The 18018-nt window shown below is 53.9% G+C and overlaps 1 protein-coding gene across 4 annotated transcripts in view; it reads left to right on the top strand.

Moving 5' to 3' along the window:
• LOC141474578 (protein CEPU-1) overlaps positions 1-18018 on the top strand; it is a 387134-nt gene that overhangs the window by 351727 nt on the left and 17389 nt on the right. For 3 of the 4 annotated variants that reach the window (XM_074162531.1, XM_074162529.1, XM_074162528.1), the window contains one exon: positions 4143-4268. In XM_074162531.1, the coding sequence (XP_074018632.1) occupies positions 4143-4268 (126 nt within the window). Of the gene's footprint in view, positions 1-4142; positions 4269-10261; positions 10265-18018 lie in introns of all 4 variants that reach the window. The other variant, XM_074162530.1, reaches the window with a different exon arrangement.

Genomic DNA, 18018 nt, shown 5'->3' with positions numbered 1-18018 from the left:
AGGCTGAATCTCCCTCTTTTTCTTTCCTTGAGACGCTTTTATAGTTGTTCTTTGTTGTTTCCTTTGATCTGGAGCAGATGTTGCTCGTGCTGGAAGACGGAGGTTTGCATGTTTTATGAGGAGGGGAAGGAAGGCTCTTGCCGGGCTTACCGGGAGAGCTGCTACGAGTCCTGGGTGCGTTGCTTGGGCTCCCACTCCAGAAGGGATTTGCAGGGCTGGAAAGGTGTGACGGGTTATTTCTGCACTACTTGCTTGGCCCCCAAAACCAGGTAGAAAGGAGGTAATGAAGCCAAAAAATTTAAAATATGCAGTTCCTCCTTGCAGGCACCCAACTTGCTGAGGTTCATCTGAGGTCTCCTTCCCTGTTTCTGGTGGAGACGTTGCTCTAGATCCACACTGCCCTAATATTCAGGGATCTCCTTGCCTTTTGCCTGATGTGTGGCTGAAAATTGGGGGTGCCTGGAGAGCCCAGTCAAGGGGTACATCAGGAGACAGCGGTGGGGACGCGGTGTTGGGGAGAGGGAAGCGGAGGCAGTAGCATGGTCATGGCACACAAGGAAAGGGGCTGGGGAAGGAATGATGACAGGAGTTGGGCTAGGTTGGATGGGGCTTTGAGCAACCTCATCTGGTGGGAGGTATCCCTACCCAGGACAGGGGGTTGGAACGAGATGGTCTTCAAGGTCCCTTCCAACCAACCCATTCTATGAAGGGGGATTGATCTTTAAGGTCTCTTCCAACCAAACAATTCTATGATTCATTCTATGGCATGGCCAAGGGGTACATGCATGGGATGCGTGTGCTTTTACATCTGTATTGGCTCTGGGAGGGCTGTTTGGAGGTGAAAACGCAGCAGGGACGCCGTCTGTGCCAGTGGCAGGAGGGTGTCTGTGCGCCAGGGAATGTATCTGTGTAGGCAAGTGCATATGCTTGGATCCGTAAAGACATATATCACCTGACTGAACACCCTCGAACGTGTAACGCGCCATATGGTTTGGTTAAATATTTAAGCAAGCTGCTGTTTTCTGTCCTGGGGACTCGGTGTGTGCGAGCGGGCGTCGAGTCCGGGCAAACTGGGGACATGCCCTGGTCACCTGCGGAGGGCTTCAAGGGGCTGGGAGCAGCCCAAAGACCTTTCCCATCATCACGGCAAGGAAAAGTGGTGGGGTTGGGGGGGGAAAGAAGGAGTCAGATTGATAGAACACCAGCCCGTCTCTGGGGAAATCTGTGCCGTGTCACCGGAGCAGCTTGGCCAACGCTGCCATGTTTAATCACTTGTGAGCAAGAGCGATGCTGAACACAAAAGGACTGCCCACAAGGAGAGGGTTCCCACCTGGGAAGCCTGCATTTAGTTAGCTTTATTTATTTATTCGTTCCCATAGGGGCACAGCACCATCTGCGCCCCGGCGTTCGGCAGAAGAAATTTCTCCTCTGCCCCGTTGCTGCGGCAATGCCAACTGAGGGAGGATGTGTTTTAATGCCGAGGGAACGGGAGCACCGATGACCGTTAAATAATATTTAAGATATACTGGGCAATCACTTATTTATTCAGGTTTCCCTCCCTAGCGTGGTAAAAGCCTTACAACATACCTGTTCGGTCTCCAGAAAGGCATTTTAAATAGTTCGTGTGGTTAATTATTCAAACGTTTAATTAGCATACAATAACTGTCGTGTTAAATCCTACCACTGCGCATTTAATTTAAGGGTTAGCTAACGACTTCGCTGACGTTGTCGCTCTGCTTTACTTCCCAGCCGTTCCTGCCTCGTCTCGTCCCAGGTGGGCTGCAGTAAATCGCCGATTCCCGAGCACGTCCCGAGCTTGCCGGGGCAGGGGGGGAGGCTTTTTCCCCAGCACACGGGTGGTTTGAGATGATTTTACTCTTGTCGGAGAGTGTTGCAGAGTCTCCCATTGCCCTCCCAAGCAGCAACGCAATTACGTCTCCTCCTCTGCCTGCTCCGAGCAGGATGGAAATCTCCTGCTGTATTGCCGAGGAGGACGATGTAAGACTCGTGTTTGGGGAAATCCAAGTTTAATTTTGTATTAATTATGTTTTTGACTCTGGTCAGTGGATTGGATTGCAGATTTTTTTTTTTTTTTTTTTTTTCTTTTTGTCTCTCGCCTGGGCGGGCGCAAATCTGTGTGTGCGGTACCAAAGTCTGACTTGGGTTTTTTTGGGTGAGCTCTGCAAAAACACACTGAAGTGGGTTGGTGGGGACTCAGTAGCTGAAAACCTCAGGAAGGTTCCTCTGTGGTTTAGCGAGCGTCGCGTTGAAGGTGACAGATACCGCTTTGGTTTTGTCGGGACGTACAGCTGGAAGCTCTTGCTTCTCCATGGGCGGCGGAGGGCAATTCGCTGCTCCTCCGCTTGTCTCTTTCCACCGCTCCGAAACGGCAGCGGTGAGACCTCCTCCTATTTTCCATGTCCAAACCTTAAGCTCGATCTTTTAAATCTCACGTGGATTTCCTGGCTAGTTGTCTCAGGAACAGGGCAATCAGAGCACCGTTGTAATTAATTGCAGCTCCTCAATGGTCTACCTGGCCATCGGCAGAGCATCTCCTAGCTCCGTGCGGGCGGCCAGTCCCAGGAGGCACGTCCTGTCCCCTTACACTGGGCTTAATGACACTGATGCATATTAATATTTCTTGCGGTGTCGTCGTGGTGCCCTCTGCTGTCCTGCCCCAGAGCCCCCACTGCTCTGGGAGCGTCTGATCCCTACTTGTCCTCCGGTGCATGATTAGCAGATTAGCCATCGTGCCCAAAGCTGCAAAAAAATGAACTCCCAGAAGCCCTTCAAAACAGAGAATAATTCATTACCCACCTTGATTTCCACTTAAAATGTACTTTAACTACACTTCCAACTACAAACCCTAAATCACCCTCATGTTCACAAAAAATCCATCATTTTTTATTTTATTGCACGGCACTGGCATGACATAATCCCTTCCAGAGCGTCTTGGAGTGCTTTACGGATCAATAAATTACTTACCTGCACAGCAGAGGCAATGCACGCAAGGCCATTGCAGTCATTCCGGCTGGGTACAGCCTCGGGAAGGTGCGGGAAATGGGAAAGGCAGGGAAGAGATGCTCGGGATCGGGGTCCCGCGTCAGGAATAGGGGTGTTGCAATGGTCTGGGATGCAGTTTCCAGTGGGTCGATGAGCGGGGCTCGCCTGGGGGAGGGTGGAGAGAGCGGGATGCTTTGCAAGTGATTTGTGACTCTCCTGCAAAGCACCGCAGCGGGGTGCCAATCCACTGCTAGGCTCCAGAGAACAGCCTGGAAGAAAAAATAGGTGATGGTCTTTATGATGTTCTGCAGGTGCAGGCTGATAACAGCAGCCGTTGGTTTTTCTCGTAGAGCTCGTAGGAACCCCAGCCCTCCCCGCCAGCTGCGTCACGTCCTCCGCTCACGCAGCAGCAGCGGGGCCCAAGCGCTCCATGCTTGCTCCTCATCCCTTCCCCTTTTCATCACCCCCTGTCCTCTGTGTCTGTCCCCTCTTTGGGTCTTGTCCCCTTGTATCTGACCTGCCCCTGGATGTTCATGGTGGCAGCACCACGGCTTTCATCCCCATTGAATTCCCCTTCCTTTGCACGGTGGTAGACCTTAGAGGCTCCTGGGTAGACTTGTCATCTTTGTGCCCAGCTCCTCTTGGTGCTTTTCTGGTTGCAAGGGTGGGATGGAGAGCCTGCAGGGCTGCAGAAAGAGCCGCAAGCCTTGCGCGTGCTTTGGGTGCTCTTGTGCTGGGAGCACTTGCTGCCGTTGGGGGTGTTTGGAGGGGGTGGGCGCTGGTTTCCCAGTAGGAAGCTGCTCTACTGGAAAGGGTTCATCATGGCAGGAGGACGGGATGAGTTGTGGAATTGGGGTGCGGAAAGGAGGGCTGTCTTGCAGATGATGGAGGTGCTGAGGAGAAGCTGTCTCAAGCCTCCCTAAAATGACAGAATCCCCTCTGGCCACAATTTCTTCCCACTTCAACGACGTCTTCTCCATCCCTTTCTTTCCCCTGTGCGTTCCTGTCAAGTCATATGAGTCTGATGGACTACTGCATGGCTTGTGGAGGTGGAGGGAGGAAGGACATCCAGCCACCTTCCCCCACAGTTTGAGTTTTGAGTCGGCCGCATTTTAATTTCCCTCTTTGTGTCACCGTAGTGTCTCCGAAAATCACCGAGATCTCTTCTGACATCTCCATCAACGAGGGCGGCAACGTCAGCCTCACCTGCATAGCCACGGGCAGGCCAGATCCGACAATCACCTGGAGACACATCTCGCCCAAAGGTAAGAGCCAAAATTTACCCAAAATATTCCGGGGTGGGGGGCGCGGTGCCATTTTGCGAGCGGCGGGGGAGGCCTCGTTGGCTGGTTTACCTTGTGGCTGCAAAAAACCAAGGTGATGCGCACCAAAAAGACGTGACTTAATGCAGGAGTTGATGATTCTGGTGGAGAATGATCCACCTTGGTGGTCTGGGAAGAGGAGCTTATGGTTTTGCTGGTGTGGAGGGCTGGCAGCGGGTACCGGCTCGGGGTTGTCGTGCTTGGGGGTTGAATTGTGTGCATCTGACCCTATTTAGAAAAGTTTCCGGGGAATTCTCGCACGTTGCTTCAAAGGAGGACTGTAAATAGTGCAAATGAGCAGGAAAACACACAGAGCATTAATTGGTGGCCTTGTTAATTGGTAAGCAAAACCTGAGCAGAACGGCGTGGGTGTGACTGCTGGGAAGCCAATTGCCATACGTGCCCGTTGGGAAGCCGTATTCTTTCGGAACCCTTTCCCAGCTGGTTTTTGGCATTTGTTTTGCGTTTCGCTGACCCAGTGACTGTGAGGTTCTCACCAGTGAGATCTGGGAGCGAGATCTGGGGGCTTGGCTAGGCTGAGCCATCTGGCCAAGGGGCAGTGCCCGGCTCCGATCCCATCTAAGCGCTTGTGTTCACCCTCAATCATTTTCCCCTGAGTTTTTTCCCCTGTGGGCTGTTGTTCCAGAGACAACTGCCTCGAGTCTTCCTCGGGGACGCCCCGGCTGGGCTGTCCGGCGGCCGAAGGAGACGTCGCAGCAGCGGCAGTGATGGATGGCACCACGTCTGCTCCCTCTGTTCGGCTGCCTGACGATGGCTGCGGTGTCTCAGTGCAGCTCCATTGATTTTTCTTTTTTTTTTTTTTTTTTTTTTTTTTTTAGCTATTTGTCGGTGCCGTAGCAAACTGCTGGGCTGGATCCATCACTCTCCAGAGCCCAGGCAGAGAGGGAGCTGAGTCGGCGGCATCTCAGCCCCTTCCCTTGACAGGAGCCTCTTGTAAAAAAACATTCCCCCTCCCTGATGCACGTGTTGGCTTGTCTGCCTTAGGTGGTCGTGCCTCCGAGACGGTGGCCTTCGGTTGGGGTCTGTGCGTGGACAGATGATGAAATGCAGGGCTCAGATCTGTGTGGTCCTCTCCAGCCCCGAGCATCTATCCGTGGCATCTGCTGTCACTGTAACTGTCACCATCAGGTGGCATTGATGGTTGAGGCAGTCCGGGTGCTCCCACCTTGAAGCCTTTTCTTCTTTCTCCTCTTCCCCTTGTCTACCCTGACAGTGTGTTTTTGTTTCACTCGCTGCCTGGTTTTCACACACATCTTATTTTTCCCCCAGTTCCCCTCTCCTTCCCGCGTCCCCAGGACCCTCCTCTCCCTCTCCCGTGCCCTTCGCTGCCTTATCCCATGTGCCATCCATCCTCTCCTAACCGGGCTCCCGGCTTAGGACACCTCTGTCTTTGGCGAGGGCTATTTTCCATGTTTGCTGCCATCCAGCAGGTTTCTTTCCCCAGGGAATCTTTACCTGCGCTTGAACCAGATGTTTCCATTTTACTTAGGACTTAGCTGCTATGGAAACTGAGGATGCACCAGGAGAGGAAGAGTGAGCTAATCAGAAATTACCTGTGGCGCTGTGTAATTTGCAGCAGCAGCTCTTACCTGATTTTTTGGGGCATGATTAGGCATTCTGCTTGCAAAACTCAAAGGGAACGAATGATCACAGAGATTTACTGGAGTCTGGCCTCCCGCTGACGGAGGGTGCTGAGCCCAGAGGTGGCCCGAGACAACTTTGGTGGCTGCCTGTCCCCGTACTCGGCTCCTCTATTTCTCTCTCTGGGTCTGCCAAGCCACCGAGGGGGACCTTGACTTCTCTGTTTTGCATTCTGAGCACATAGCGAGGAGGATTGGAGGCGTGGGGACTGAAACAAGAGCCAGGGCAGGTGCAGAGAGGTGCTATAGCAGCTGCCGAGGCGGTGGCCTGTTCCCTGGTAGGATATACTTGTAATTTGGAGAGGCGGGAGCCAGCGGGGACCCAAAGCGAGCGGGGACCCAAAGCGAGCAGCCGGCCCCTCTCTCGGTTGTCGGTCTGCCTCGCCGCCCATCCCCGGGGAAGTCTTCATCGAGCCGCCTCCTGTTCCTTCTCGTCGTCTTTCTCCATCTCGCCCTTGGAGTGGTGGAGAGAAGGGACCGGGGAGAATTGGTGAAGGGGAAAGCCGGTGCATAATTTAAGGGTTTACATAGCGGATGGGTAAGAAGCGGCTCTCGCCGGCGTCGCTGGGGAGAGGCTTTGATAGCGCTGTCGGTGCCAGGCACGGGCAGACGGGGTAGCTGAAGGAGCCGGTCCCCATGCCTACGCCGGCGAGTGCTCCTCTGCGCAAAGCCACTTCACGGGCTTTATTATTTTCTTGGCAGCTGGAAGCCTCCTGTGCGGCTCTTGGTGGGAAATGGAGCAAATAAGAGTTGTTTGCTCACCAGGGGAGCGTGCGGTCGGGTCCTTCAGAGGATTTACACCGCCAGCAGCCTGGCTCCCTGGGGACAGGTCTCACTCCCTTTTCCAACCACCCCCAGTCCCCCTGACCCCTCAGATGTTTTCTTGCCTTTGCATTGCCCTGGTACTGTGAAATATCCGTGTAGGGGCTTGTTCTGGTAAGCTCTGCTGAATTTTCACATCTGCAGTTGTTGCCACGTTATGGGAGCTGCTAAGCTTGTTTTTGAGGCTCTGGTTTGGGGGCTGGAAGGGTTCCCCCCAGCCAGGAGGAGGAGAGCATTTTTGCTGTAGAGCTCAGGACCTGAATAAACCTGAGGAATAGTTTCCTCCCAGTGAATCGGGGGAGCACTGGCCTTGTTGGTGCCTCCATCACCTCTCAGAGCCTGGTACCAGTGGCTGGCCCTCCCTGTGCCCATTGTCATCCTCCTGCCATGAGCAAAAAAGCAGGAGGCTGGCGCTGGAGAAGGGTTTAGTGATCCTGTGGCCAGTCCAACCAAGATGTGCTATAGCCTATCTTCTGTCCCTTTTTTATTTCTTTTCCCAGTAATCACAGAATCCCCCGTGGAAGGGACTTTTAAGATCATAGAGTCCAACCATCAACCCAACACTGACAAAACCCATCACTAAACCACATCCCTAAGCACCACATCTACCAGTAATGCTGTACTAACCCTCGGCAATGCCTGTTAACACAGCTGAACAGGTTGAGGTGGAACAAGAAGGGGAGATGGTGCAGTCACGGCTTCTTCTGCCTCGGCTTAACCCCTCTGGGGCTCTGCCCCTCCCGCTGGCACCCGTAGGTGTCGAGCATCTCTTCGCGTCCAAGGCTTCGGATGTATTACGGTCCCCAGCCTGGCGGCGCCCATGCCATCTGTAAACCGCAGAAAGGTCTTCTAGTTTGGGTCACTCAGGTGTTTCCATAGTTACTGGGCTTTTTATTTATTTTGGGGGGGTTACTCTGATGTTGTCATGGCGATTGCCATGTTGTCAGCCCCGTTTTCATCTCTCAGCGGACAAAGACTGGGATTTCTTGTCTTGGAGAAAGCGTGGTGTCCCGAGATCCTGGGCAGAGCTAACCAGGGGATATTTATCCGTGCTGCAGACACCAGGCTCGTCATGTTTTCTGTTAAGCTGGGGAAATGTGCTGAGGAAATCGAAGCGTGGGCTCTCCCAGGTGGGATGAGGGCTCGTCAGCCTCTGCCCCAGGAGGAGGAGGCACGGCGTAGCAGTAATGATAACAAGGGCTCTGTGGTCGGATGGCAAGCGTGGTTATCCTGCTGTGACAGGGCCAGGAATACGAGGAAAGGGCGTAAAAACTAGGTGTGTGCACTCACATCTGCCTGCCCGGCACCGGGCTGCCACGTGCGGACATCCTGAGCCAGAGGCTGCATCCAAGTCGTCATCCTTAACGACCCTTGATGGACTTTTCTGCCACGGGTTTGTCTAATTTCTTTTTGATTATTGCTGTAGTATGATGGATTCTGGTGTAAGGCTTAAGAGAGCGGCTGCCAGGGGTAGGGAAACATTGCGGTTTGGCTCGATGGTGTATTTACTCGTAAGAGGTCTGATCGAGAGGTCTTTATAGCGGGAATCCCTCATTAATCTCAGGATTAGGCTGGGCACTGAAGGCTAGATCCTGTGCGGAGCCGGAGCCCTGAGCTGAATCCGAGCTGTGATTTGTTGGGTAGAAGCCGTGTGGGGGCTTTGCAAGGCAAAGACATGAGACAGGGGAGATGCTCGGAGGGTCTCAGTGTGGCCATGGCCCGGATATCCTCCACCATCAGTCCGTTTAACCTCCATGGTCCTCCAGGTCCCCCCTGGAAGAGGTACACTAGCGGTCCCTTGTCTCACAGGACCGATGGGAGGATAAATATATTCAAGACGTGAGGCACTCAGGTGCAGTAGTAATCACAGCTTGTATATGCACTTAAGATAGATGAGACACGGTGGCCTAATGTGACAGAGGTCTCATGAGATCATCTGTCTATACATCAGCAGCAAACCAGCGAAGGGACTCTGGGAGAAGTCCGGTATATTTGGATATATTGATTCTCTCTGGCTCTTGGCAGGGCTGAAAACGAGAGGACAGAAGGCAACTGCAGAAAAAATCCACCTTGAAGAGTTGCTTGTCCCTGGGAAAGGGGCACATCCTCCCTTGTCCATTGCTTGCTGTCTTCCAGTCCCTAAAGGGGCTACAGGAGAGATGAGGAGGGACTCTTTATGAGGGAGTGGAGCGATAGGATGAAGGGGAATAGTTTTAAACTGAAAGAGGGGAGATAGAGATGAGATCTGGGGAAGAACTTCTTTGCTGTGAGGGTGGTGAGACCCTGGCCCAGGTTGCCAGGGAAGTTGTGGCTGCCCCATCCCTGGAGGGGTTCAAGGCCAGGTTGGAGGGGTCTTGGAGCAACCTGGTCTGGTGGGAGGTGTCCCTGCCCCAGGGCAGGCGGTGGGACTGGATGGTCTTTAAGTTCCCTTCCAACCTGAACCATTCTATGATTCATCTTTCCAGGGTCCTCTCTGAACGGGAGACGGGGATATTGGTAGGTCAGACATCAGATCTGGAGGCACCAAGAGAAGGGGGATCCATTTGGGTGTGAAATTCTCCACCTGCTTCTGTGCCGCCTTGTCTTTTGCAGTGATCAGCTCAGCGTCCCATGATATGGGCCCTTGTAACTCTGCCTCAAGTCACCTAATTAACTTAAGACCAGAGAGCTGTGCTCTCTGCTGGTCATGTTTACAGGGAAATGTCTCTGGGAGAGCGCAGCCAGTTTGTGGGTTTGTGTATGGCTGCTTCTGTGTTCATCCTGAGTCTCGTGCTTCTCCGTGGTATTTTGTCTTCTTTTGAGGTGTTGGGTGAGCCAACACAAGCGGTGTCCCAAAGAAGGGTCGGGAGTTCTACTGTGGCTGTAGGGTGGAGCACAGAGCCAGCTCTGAGCTGTGGCATTGGGTTGGGTTGGCCAACATGGTGTTCATGAAGTCTCACCTCACCTCACTGCGTGCGTCCCCCCAGTCTCATGGTGCCCAAGTGTCTCGTGGTGGCCCTGTATCTTGTGGAGGCTCAGGCGGCTCATTTGGTGGCCAAGCACCTTGTCCTCCTTCCAAGAGGCAGTTGCAGGCCTGGGCTCCAGCTAAATTAACTGAAGCATTTCAACCGGCTCCAATCCTGTCGGCAGCTCAACCGTCCCCTTGTTTACTGTTGAAATAATTACTGCTTTGCCATAATATTAGCTCTGAGCCGTGACTCCATTACCATTATCGCCGGAATATTACCCATTTATTATCTCCCAGCAACCCTGGAAGATGAACACTAGGCTTCAGAGACCAATTGTTTTACAACAGACAGGATCTTGGTGTGCATTGTTTAATGAGGTAAACTACATTATAGCCGGCATTAATTTGGCTGCGGTGCACTCCACTAAATCATTGTTAACCTGTAAATCTGCCACCGGATTTGATGCCTGTTTAATCAGCGCCCACCAGACAAATCGGCCGGGAAGAGGGTCACAAGTGGCCTGGCTCCATGTGCATCGCTTTGGGTACAACAGGTAGGTTGTGGTGCTCTTGGAGAAGGAGAACTTTGAGGTGGACACTGGTTTTGTGTGTGGTCAGAGTGAAGGAGAAGCTGGTAACTGGTATTACTGGGGGTTGTGAAGCATGGGGACACGCGCTGCGACTGGCAACGGGGTCCTGCCAGGAGCAGGGTGAATATTTAAGCCCCTTGAGCACCAGTGGCTTCTCCATGGGCTCCCATGAGAGCAGGATCTGGCCAGGTAGGAGCCAGGATCCAGCGGCATCACATCATGGGCTCCAGGGTTTGCTTTCCTCAAGGAGCAACTTAAACACTCCAGTGTCCAAGTGCTTGGCTTTGGGTGGCTCCTTTTGGCATTCCCCCTCCACCGATGCGCCCTGGTTCCTCCTGCTCTTCCCAAGCAAAGGGAGATTATGTGCTTCTACGTGTGTGTGTGTGTGTATATATATATAAAAGTAATATTTTTGATTCTCTGCATGGTGGAAATGAACTCTCTGAGCTGATTTGTTTGCATATTTGGCATCGCCGCCTTGGAAATGTGCATCTTGGTCCAAAAATAACAAGACCCCTACCAGCTACAAATGAGGCAATGTCTTTCCCTTAAGAAAAGGAAGGAAGGAAAAAAAAAAAAAAACCAAAAAAAACCCCACAAACCCTCTCGGTTTGAGCATATTCCCTAAACATAGCTTTGCAATGTCACGCTTTCCCTCCTTGCCGGAGGCAGAGCGTGCTCGGCTCCTTATCTCAGCTGGGGGAAGCGGGTGGGCTGGTGGCTCTGGCGGAGCAGCGATGCTGCCGGTCGCTGCCTTACCGGGGAGCAGATGCTGGCAGCTCTGCCTTCACCCCCGTCTTTGATCCTTCGGCTCATCCCCTTGGGCGCTGGTGACCTTTCTTGCACGGGCAAGACCCGTGGCGGTGTCACAAAATGCCCCAATCTCCGCTGCCACCGTGCCCAGCGCGAGGGAGCTGGCACCCCCCGACAAAGCCACGTTAATAAGAATATCAGAGATTTATTTTTCTCAGTTCCCATCTACATAATAATCTGGGTGGCCCTGGGGGAAGGGGTTAGGGCAGCGGGGGAAGTTCCTTTTCACTTTCATTGCCCGGGATAACGCCCTCGCCACCCCAAGCATCCCACCCTCCGGCATCTTTTCCGCATCCCCAGCCGTTCCTCAGCGGGCCATGGGAAGAAGGGAATAGGTTAGTTATTTCTTTGGCGCGGTGGGACGAGGTGGACAAAGCCCGACGTGCCGCCGGTGTCAGCTTGCTGGATTTTCTGTCCCTTCTCCAGCGATGAGCGCGGCTCCCTCTTTCCCTCGGAAACGCGTGGCTTTGTGTCGGCGCCTCTCGCTCCCTGCCTGGGACTCGCCTTTCATTCGGCTGGCGTGGGGAAGAGCAAGGGACGGGAGTGTCTGAGATCCGAGAGATCTCCACACAAATTAAAACCTTTTATCAGCCCCTAATAGCTGTGCAAACTAATTATATTTGGGCCAAACTTTGCCAGCGACTCCCCCGAGGTATTATTATAAAAATCTGAGCTGTGGAAACGCGTCCCCATTCTGTCAACACCGGGTCGCTTCAGCTATAGAAAACTCGGCTCTGGCTCGTTTTAGCTCCCGTGATGTGCTTTGCATAAGCCGCCGTGGTTGTTTTCGGGGAGGAGAGAGCCCGGCTGGGGGTGTCTCACATGTGGCCTGGGTTTGTTGAGCCAAGGGCACAAGGAATAGCATCGAAATATTTATTTGCCCAAGCCCTGCTGGGTTTGTCGCCGCTCCCCCGCAGCCATCAGCGTGGCCTCGGGGGGGGCTGCGGGTGTGCAAGTAGGGGTACTTCCGTCCCTGGAGGGACGGGGTGGTGCTGATGAGGGGTGGGAAGGATACTCGGGGAGATGCTCCAACCCTTGGCAAGGCGGGCGATGGGAACGAGCAGATGGAGGAAGCATATCTCTGCCACGAAGCCGCACGTGGGTGGTCTTCCTGGCGCTGGCACCTTTCTTGGGGGGCTTCTGGTGGTGTTAGAGCTGATTTTACCCCAAATTCATGCTCCTCTTCTTCCCAACATCGTGTTCTACTCCCTTCCTTCCCTTGGAATATCTCTTCTGCTCACTGAGCTTGCATGGGGCAGGGCACCGAGGCCAAGACATCTCCTGCCTTCTCCTGCTCGTACCGTCCGTTGGCAGATGGGGTGCAAGGAAATGTTTTGAGCCAAACTCCTGCCCTTGTGAAGCTTGTCCTGGCGGGACAGAGGTTGTTGCCCCCCCCCCCCCGCCCCCCGCGCAGATTGCCGGCTAATGGGGTGGAGCTAGCGTGAGCACTCTCTATTAATGGAGCAGAATATAAACAGAATAAAGCCTTCATTTCCCGGGCTGTGATTTCATTATTAATATACTTTACAGTTCACAGGTTGTTCATTTGCTTCCATGTTTTCTCAGCTGGTGTAATCTGCGGCGCGGAGTGAGAAGAGTCATAAAATTTCCATTTCCAGTTGAATGTGCGTCCAATTCGCCGTGAAATGTTTCTCTCTGTCGTGAATATTAAGTGCCCGAGGAGTCGGTTGCCCGCGGGATTAGGCAGGGCAGGTTGCCAGCCCCTCTCCACGTCCCCCGGGGGGGAGAGACCTGGGTGCCGAGGAGGAACGGTGACAAGGTGAGGTGTAGGGACCGAGGGGAAGGACCACGTGGCGGAGGGAGGAAGAAGGAAAGGGAGAGGAGGGAAAGAAACTGGGGGAAATATGCTGGAAGGAAAGGGAGAAAAATCGGGCAAAATAACTAAGTGCAGGGAGGGATGTGGTGGGGGAAGGATGCTCCACCTCCTTTTTCCCCTGTCCTTGATTCTTGGCAGGGAAGATGTTGAACCCGCTTCTGGTCAAGTTTGTAAATCAGTTGTTGGTGTCTCTGCCCGGTCATTGCTGTGGGCATTGGGGCTGTGCCTTCCCTCTGGCCTGAAAATGGGTAGAAAGAGGGTTTTCTCGTCTCTGGCGAGGCTGAGAAACGCTTCTGCGCTCGGATGGGCGAGGAGATGAAATGTTCTATCCCTCTACTCTGCCCTCGTGAGACCCCACCTGGAATACTGTGTCCAGCTCTGGAGTCCTCAACACAGGAAGGACGTGGACCTGTTGGAACGGGTCCAGCGGAGGGCCACGAAGATGATCAGAGGGCTGGAGCACCTCCTCTATGAAGCCAGGCTGAGAGAGCTGGGGTTGTTCAGCCTGGAGAAGAGAAGGCTCCGGGGAGACCTCATAGCAGCCTTCCAATATCTGAAGGGAGCCTCCAGGAGAGCCGGAGAGGGACTCTTTGTCAGGAAGTGGAGTGACAGGACAAGGGGTAATGGTTTTAAATTGGAAGAGGGGAGATTTAGATTGGATATTAGGAGGAAATTCTTTCCTGTGAGGGTGGTGAGGCACTGGAACAGGTTGCCCAGGGAAGTTGTGGCTGCCCCATCCCTGGAGGTGTTCAAGGCCAGGCTGGATGGGGCTTTGAGCAACCTGCTCTAGGGGAGGTGTCCCTGCCCATGGCAGGGGGGTTGGAACTCGATGATCTTTAAGGTTCCTTCCAACTCTAACCATTCTATGATTCTATGATTCTCGCGAGCCGGAGCTGCTCGGCTGCCCCGTACCACGCTAAAGAACAGCAGTGAATCGCCCTGCCGGTGCAGGCACCATCGCACACGCAGAGAGAAAAAGAAAAAAAAAAAAAAAGGGCTTGTCACATGAATTGGGAGGGAAAAAAAATCATGTTCTGCTCGTGGTGACGTGGCCGGCAGGAAAAGCGGGGAGATTTGTCACATATTCAGTGTATTCTTGCATGGTTTGTCGCAAATAATATGCCCTGGAGGTATCTCAAAGACGTGTAGACGTGGCATTTAGGGACATGGACTTGGCGGTGGTGGGTGAACGGATGGACTCAATGATTTTAAGTGTCTTTTATGACCTAAATGACTCGATGATTCTAAATAGAATGCTCTGGTGCTGGGCAGCAGGAGGTTGGGTGGTTGGGGCAGACAGTCCACGGGGGACCAGGAGCCGGCAGTGGCACAGAGGGATGCCCCCAGCTGCAGCGCCGGTGGGAGCGGGCACATCTGGCAGCACATCTGGCACATTGCCGCTGCTGGAGGCGGTAAGGGATGTGCACCCCGGTCACCCCTCCCCTGCCTACTGCCCCGTGCGGTGTCACTGCAGGGGGAAAGGGACAAAAAGCCAAATGCCAGCAGTGTGCCCAGGCCGTGGGGATAATTCGGGCGCTGGCCGGAGCCCATGGCACAGTTTCCTTCTGACTCTTGGCTGAAATGACTTCTGCCAGGGAGTTACTGGCTGCAGGGGAAAAAAATGCCTCTTCCTTTCCTATCTTCTCTCGGTCGAGTCAAGATAATAATAGTCTTTTTCTGATCCCCTGAACTTTCCCATCTGCTTGGTAAAACAATGGCAATTCTTTTTCCTGCCGGTCTCTCTCTCTCTCTCTCTGTCTTCCTCTCTTTTATTTTTATCCTCCTACAGTATAATTTAAAGCCAGAGCGATGCCGTAGCCCATGGGTTTTTCCCCTTCCTGTGATACACTGCTGTTATTTAAAATGGCTCTTCTCTGGCAGAGCAGTGTCTCTCTGCCATCCCAGCGCCCGCAGTGGGAACGATCCCTTAAGGGGAGGCCTGGAGAGGCGATGATGGGCTCCAGCGATGCCTGTTCTCCGGTCCCAGTGCTTCCCAGTGCCCCGAAACCAGCATCCCCCATCCACACCATTCCCCGCTCCCCATCTTCCCTCCCGGGGGTCAAGGTCCCCCTCGCCAGCCCCCCGCGCCACCCCCCCGGGCCGTGCCGAGGCGATCCGTCTCGCCGCCCGTGCGTTTCCCCGGCTTCTCTCAATAAGCCGCAAATATTGCGAATGATCCTCCAGAAATGGAGACATCAGTGCCATAAAACACGAGGGACAGAGCAAGGCCACTGGGCTGGAAAATAGCGTGTCGGGAAAAATAAAGACGGGCTAAAGATGATGGAGAGGAAGACATGGAGCGGCACCCCGCCGCCATTCGGGGGGCCAAAGAGGGGTCAGGGGGGTCCCAGGGGAATAGATGGGATGGAAAATAACCCCCGTCTGTAGAAACCCGTGGCAGCAGCGAGCGGTCCAAGCTTGCCGTCTGCAGGGATACGCGGGGAGAAGGGAAAGTTTCCCAGATCCCCGTGACTTCTTGCCAGCTCTCGGGATGGATTTAGCCGGCACTTGACGCTGCTTTTTTCACTCTAATGCCATTATGCCACTTGCTTCCCATCCTAGGGATATTTTCTTAATGCGGCTGAAATACAGCTTAGCTGAGGTTACAGCCATTTAACGCTTTGGATTGCAATTGCTTTCTTAAGAGCTTGTCCTACGGAGAAAGCCTTTGGGTTTAAATTTGCAGCCAGAGGGACCCTCGGGTCCCGGCCGCCAGCAGACAAATCCGGAGGAAATCAGGGCTCCTGGAATTTGGCAGGGGACAGGGACGCAGTGGATCTCGCTGGATTTCCCCATCAGGGAGTGGGGTTTTGGGGGGGTATTTTGCAAAAGTCCTGCAAATAGCTGGCAGGAGCGCATCGTTTCTCGGTGTTATCTCTCCTCGCCGAGCCTCGTGCGCCACGGCTTCTCCTAGAGACAGCGAGAAAGCCGCCGGAAAATGGGATGGGCTCCAGGAAAGCCCAGTTGCCGCCAGGATTTAGCGGAGGAGCAGGCACTCCCGCAAACAGGATGCGTGCCTGTTGTCTGAGCGGGTTTTTTTCCGGCAGCATCTGTCACTCTCCGGCGTCTCGGTGTCACCGAGCAGCAAATTATTTAAGCGGTACCCACCATACCCCCATCTGCCGGGCAGCCCCTCCGTGCGGATGGGGCTCTACCTTGTGTGTGTGTGTGTGTGTGTGTGTGTCCCGGGCCCCTTCCAAAGGAACTCACCGGCAAAGGCTGAGCGCCAAACAACGGGACAAATTAAATCAAAAGCACAGAGCTCCGACACCCAGGGGGAAAATGCACATCAGCTTTGACTTATGGCGCGGCACACGCTTACAAGAGAGAAGCAGCGGCTTTTGTCACTGCGAGGGGCCATGAAAAATGAATTAGGGCCGCTGCTGGGAGAGGGCATGCAGGAGAATCTTTCATTCTGGCGACGCTGTCCTCTCTCACCTTGCAAGCGGCGACGGGGAGAAAAAAAATCACGGGGAGGAAGAAAGAAGGAGGAAAAGCAGGAGGGAGAGGAATTCTTGGTGGGTGGCTCGTTAGGGTCAGGGTTAGGGAGGGGGAGAGGTGCCCGAGAGCAGCCTCGGCACTCCGGCACGGAGATGCCCTTTCATCAGTAGCTCTGGAGAGGGCTTGGCTCTGCGGGAGCCTCGATACTCGTTTTTCACGTGCCTTTTGCCCAGCGTCGCTGCAAGGAGGCGGAAGAGCTGTGTGGGAAGCATCTTGGTGCTGGCCGCAGCCTCTGCCGAACCTTTCCTCTAGGAGCATCCCTCCCTCCCGGTGCCACCATGAGGGCCACCGCCTCGCCCTCCGAGAACGTGGACCCCAAGGGCCGAGGAGGAGGAGGATGTCCAGCTCTATGCTTGCGAATAATATTTGAGTATAATTAATAAAAGCAGCCCTCTAATGAGCCCTACACCCATTTTTGCAACAGGTCTGACTCCACTTAGGCGCTTTCTGAACTGCAGCCAGTGCTAATTTGCTCTAACAGGGTGACACGTGCCATCTGTGGGGCTCGATGTCCTTACTGGTACCCCAGGAGAGGCCGAGGACAGCGGCTGCCACTTTGCCGAGCCCCGAGCCGCCTCCGAGCTAGCCCGGCTCTCCCTGGCACCGAAATAAAAGGGCTCATTCTTCATTCGCCTCATTTGCTCCTGAGTTAGAGCCTCGTTCAAGGGTGGTTGGTCCCTGAGTTGTTTTGTTTTGTTCCTTTAAATATTAATTTCCATAATCCTTTTATTTCCCAAGGAACTACTTCTTGCAAACAAAAGGTTTAATGCTCCTCTTTTATTCCCGGTAACAAATAAGTTGTCGGAGGCGCGTAAACATCCCGGCAGCAGCGAGCGTGTGGAGTCGTGGCGCTCAGGGGATGCGGGAAGAGCATCCCCGAGGGATCACAGGGACCACGGCAGCATCTCCCCAGAGATGCTCCCCCGGAGAGGGAGGGCAAGGAGCCCGGGCCGGCACCGGGAAGCCCCCGTGCGACCCGGGATCCCGGTCTTTTTTGCATGGAGGCATCTCTGACATGCCTTTTTGAGCTGGAAGATTTGAGAGCCGAAGGCCGGGAAGCACAATAGAAGATAGACTGCTTGTACCTCATTGTCTGGAGAATAGATGGGCTGCGGGCTCCCGGAGAATAGGAGCTGCCACTCAGGCGGCTTTAATAGAACAGGCGGCAGATAGATTTCAATAAAAGAAATGAGTATAAATATTGTTAGCGGAGAAGAGAGGAAAAGTGAAAAAGATCTTGCTTGACGAGTCGCAGTGGGGAAACTTTCAAGGACTTTTAAGCTGAAAAAACTCTTCACAATGGTGCTATAATGGGCGGCGGGTGCGACTCGGCAGCGTTACGCGGCGAGGGGACAGGACCGGGCAGGCGTCCCTGGCACGGGAGGTCCGGTCCTGGATGGGGGACACGGCGGCGAGGTGGTCGCACCGGGGGAGCCCTGCTCATGTTTTGGCTCCCTGTGCCTTGCTTTTGCTGTCTGTGGTGAATATAGGCTATAGGGTGTGAATATAGGCTGTAGGATGT

The sequence above is a fragment of the Numenius arquata genome, chromosome 22 (genome assembly GCF_964106895.1).
Source record: "Numenius arquata chromosome 22, bNumArq3.hap1.1, whole genome shotgun sequence".
NCBI lineage: Eukaryota > Metazoa > Chordata > Aves > Charadriiformes > Scolopacidae > Numenius > Numenius arquata.
The sequence above is the reverse complement of the archived record's forward strand: the minus strand, read 5'-3'. Positions and strand labels throughout refer to the sequence as shown.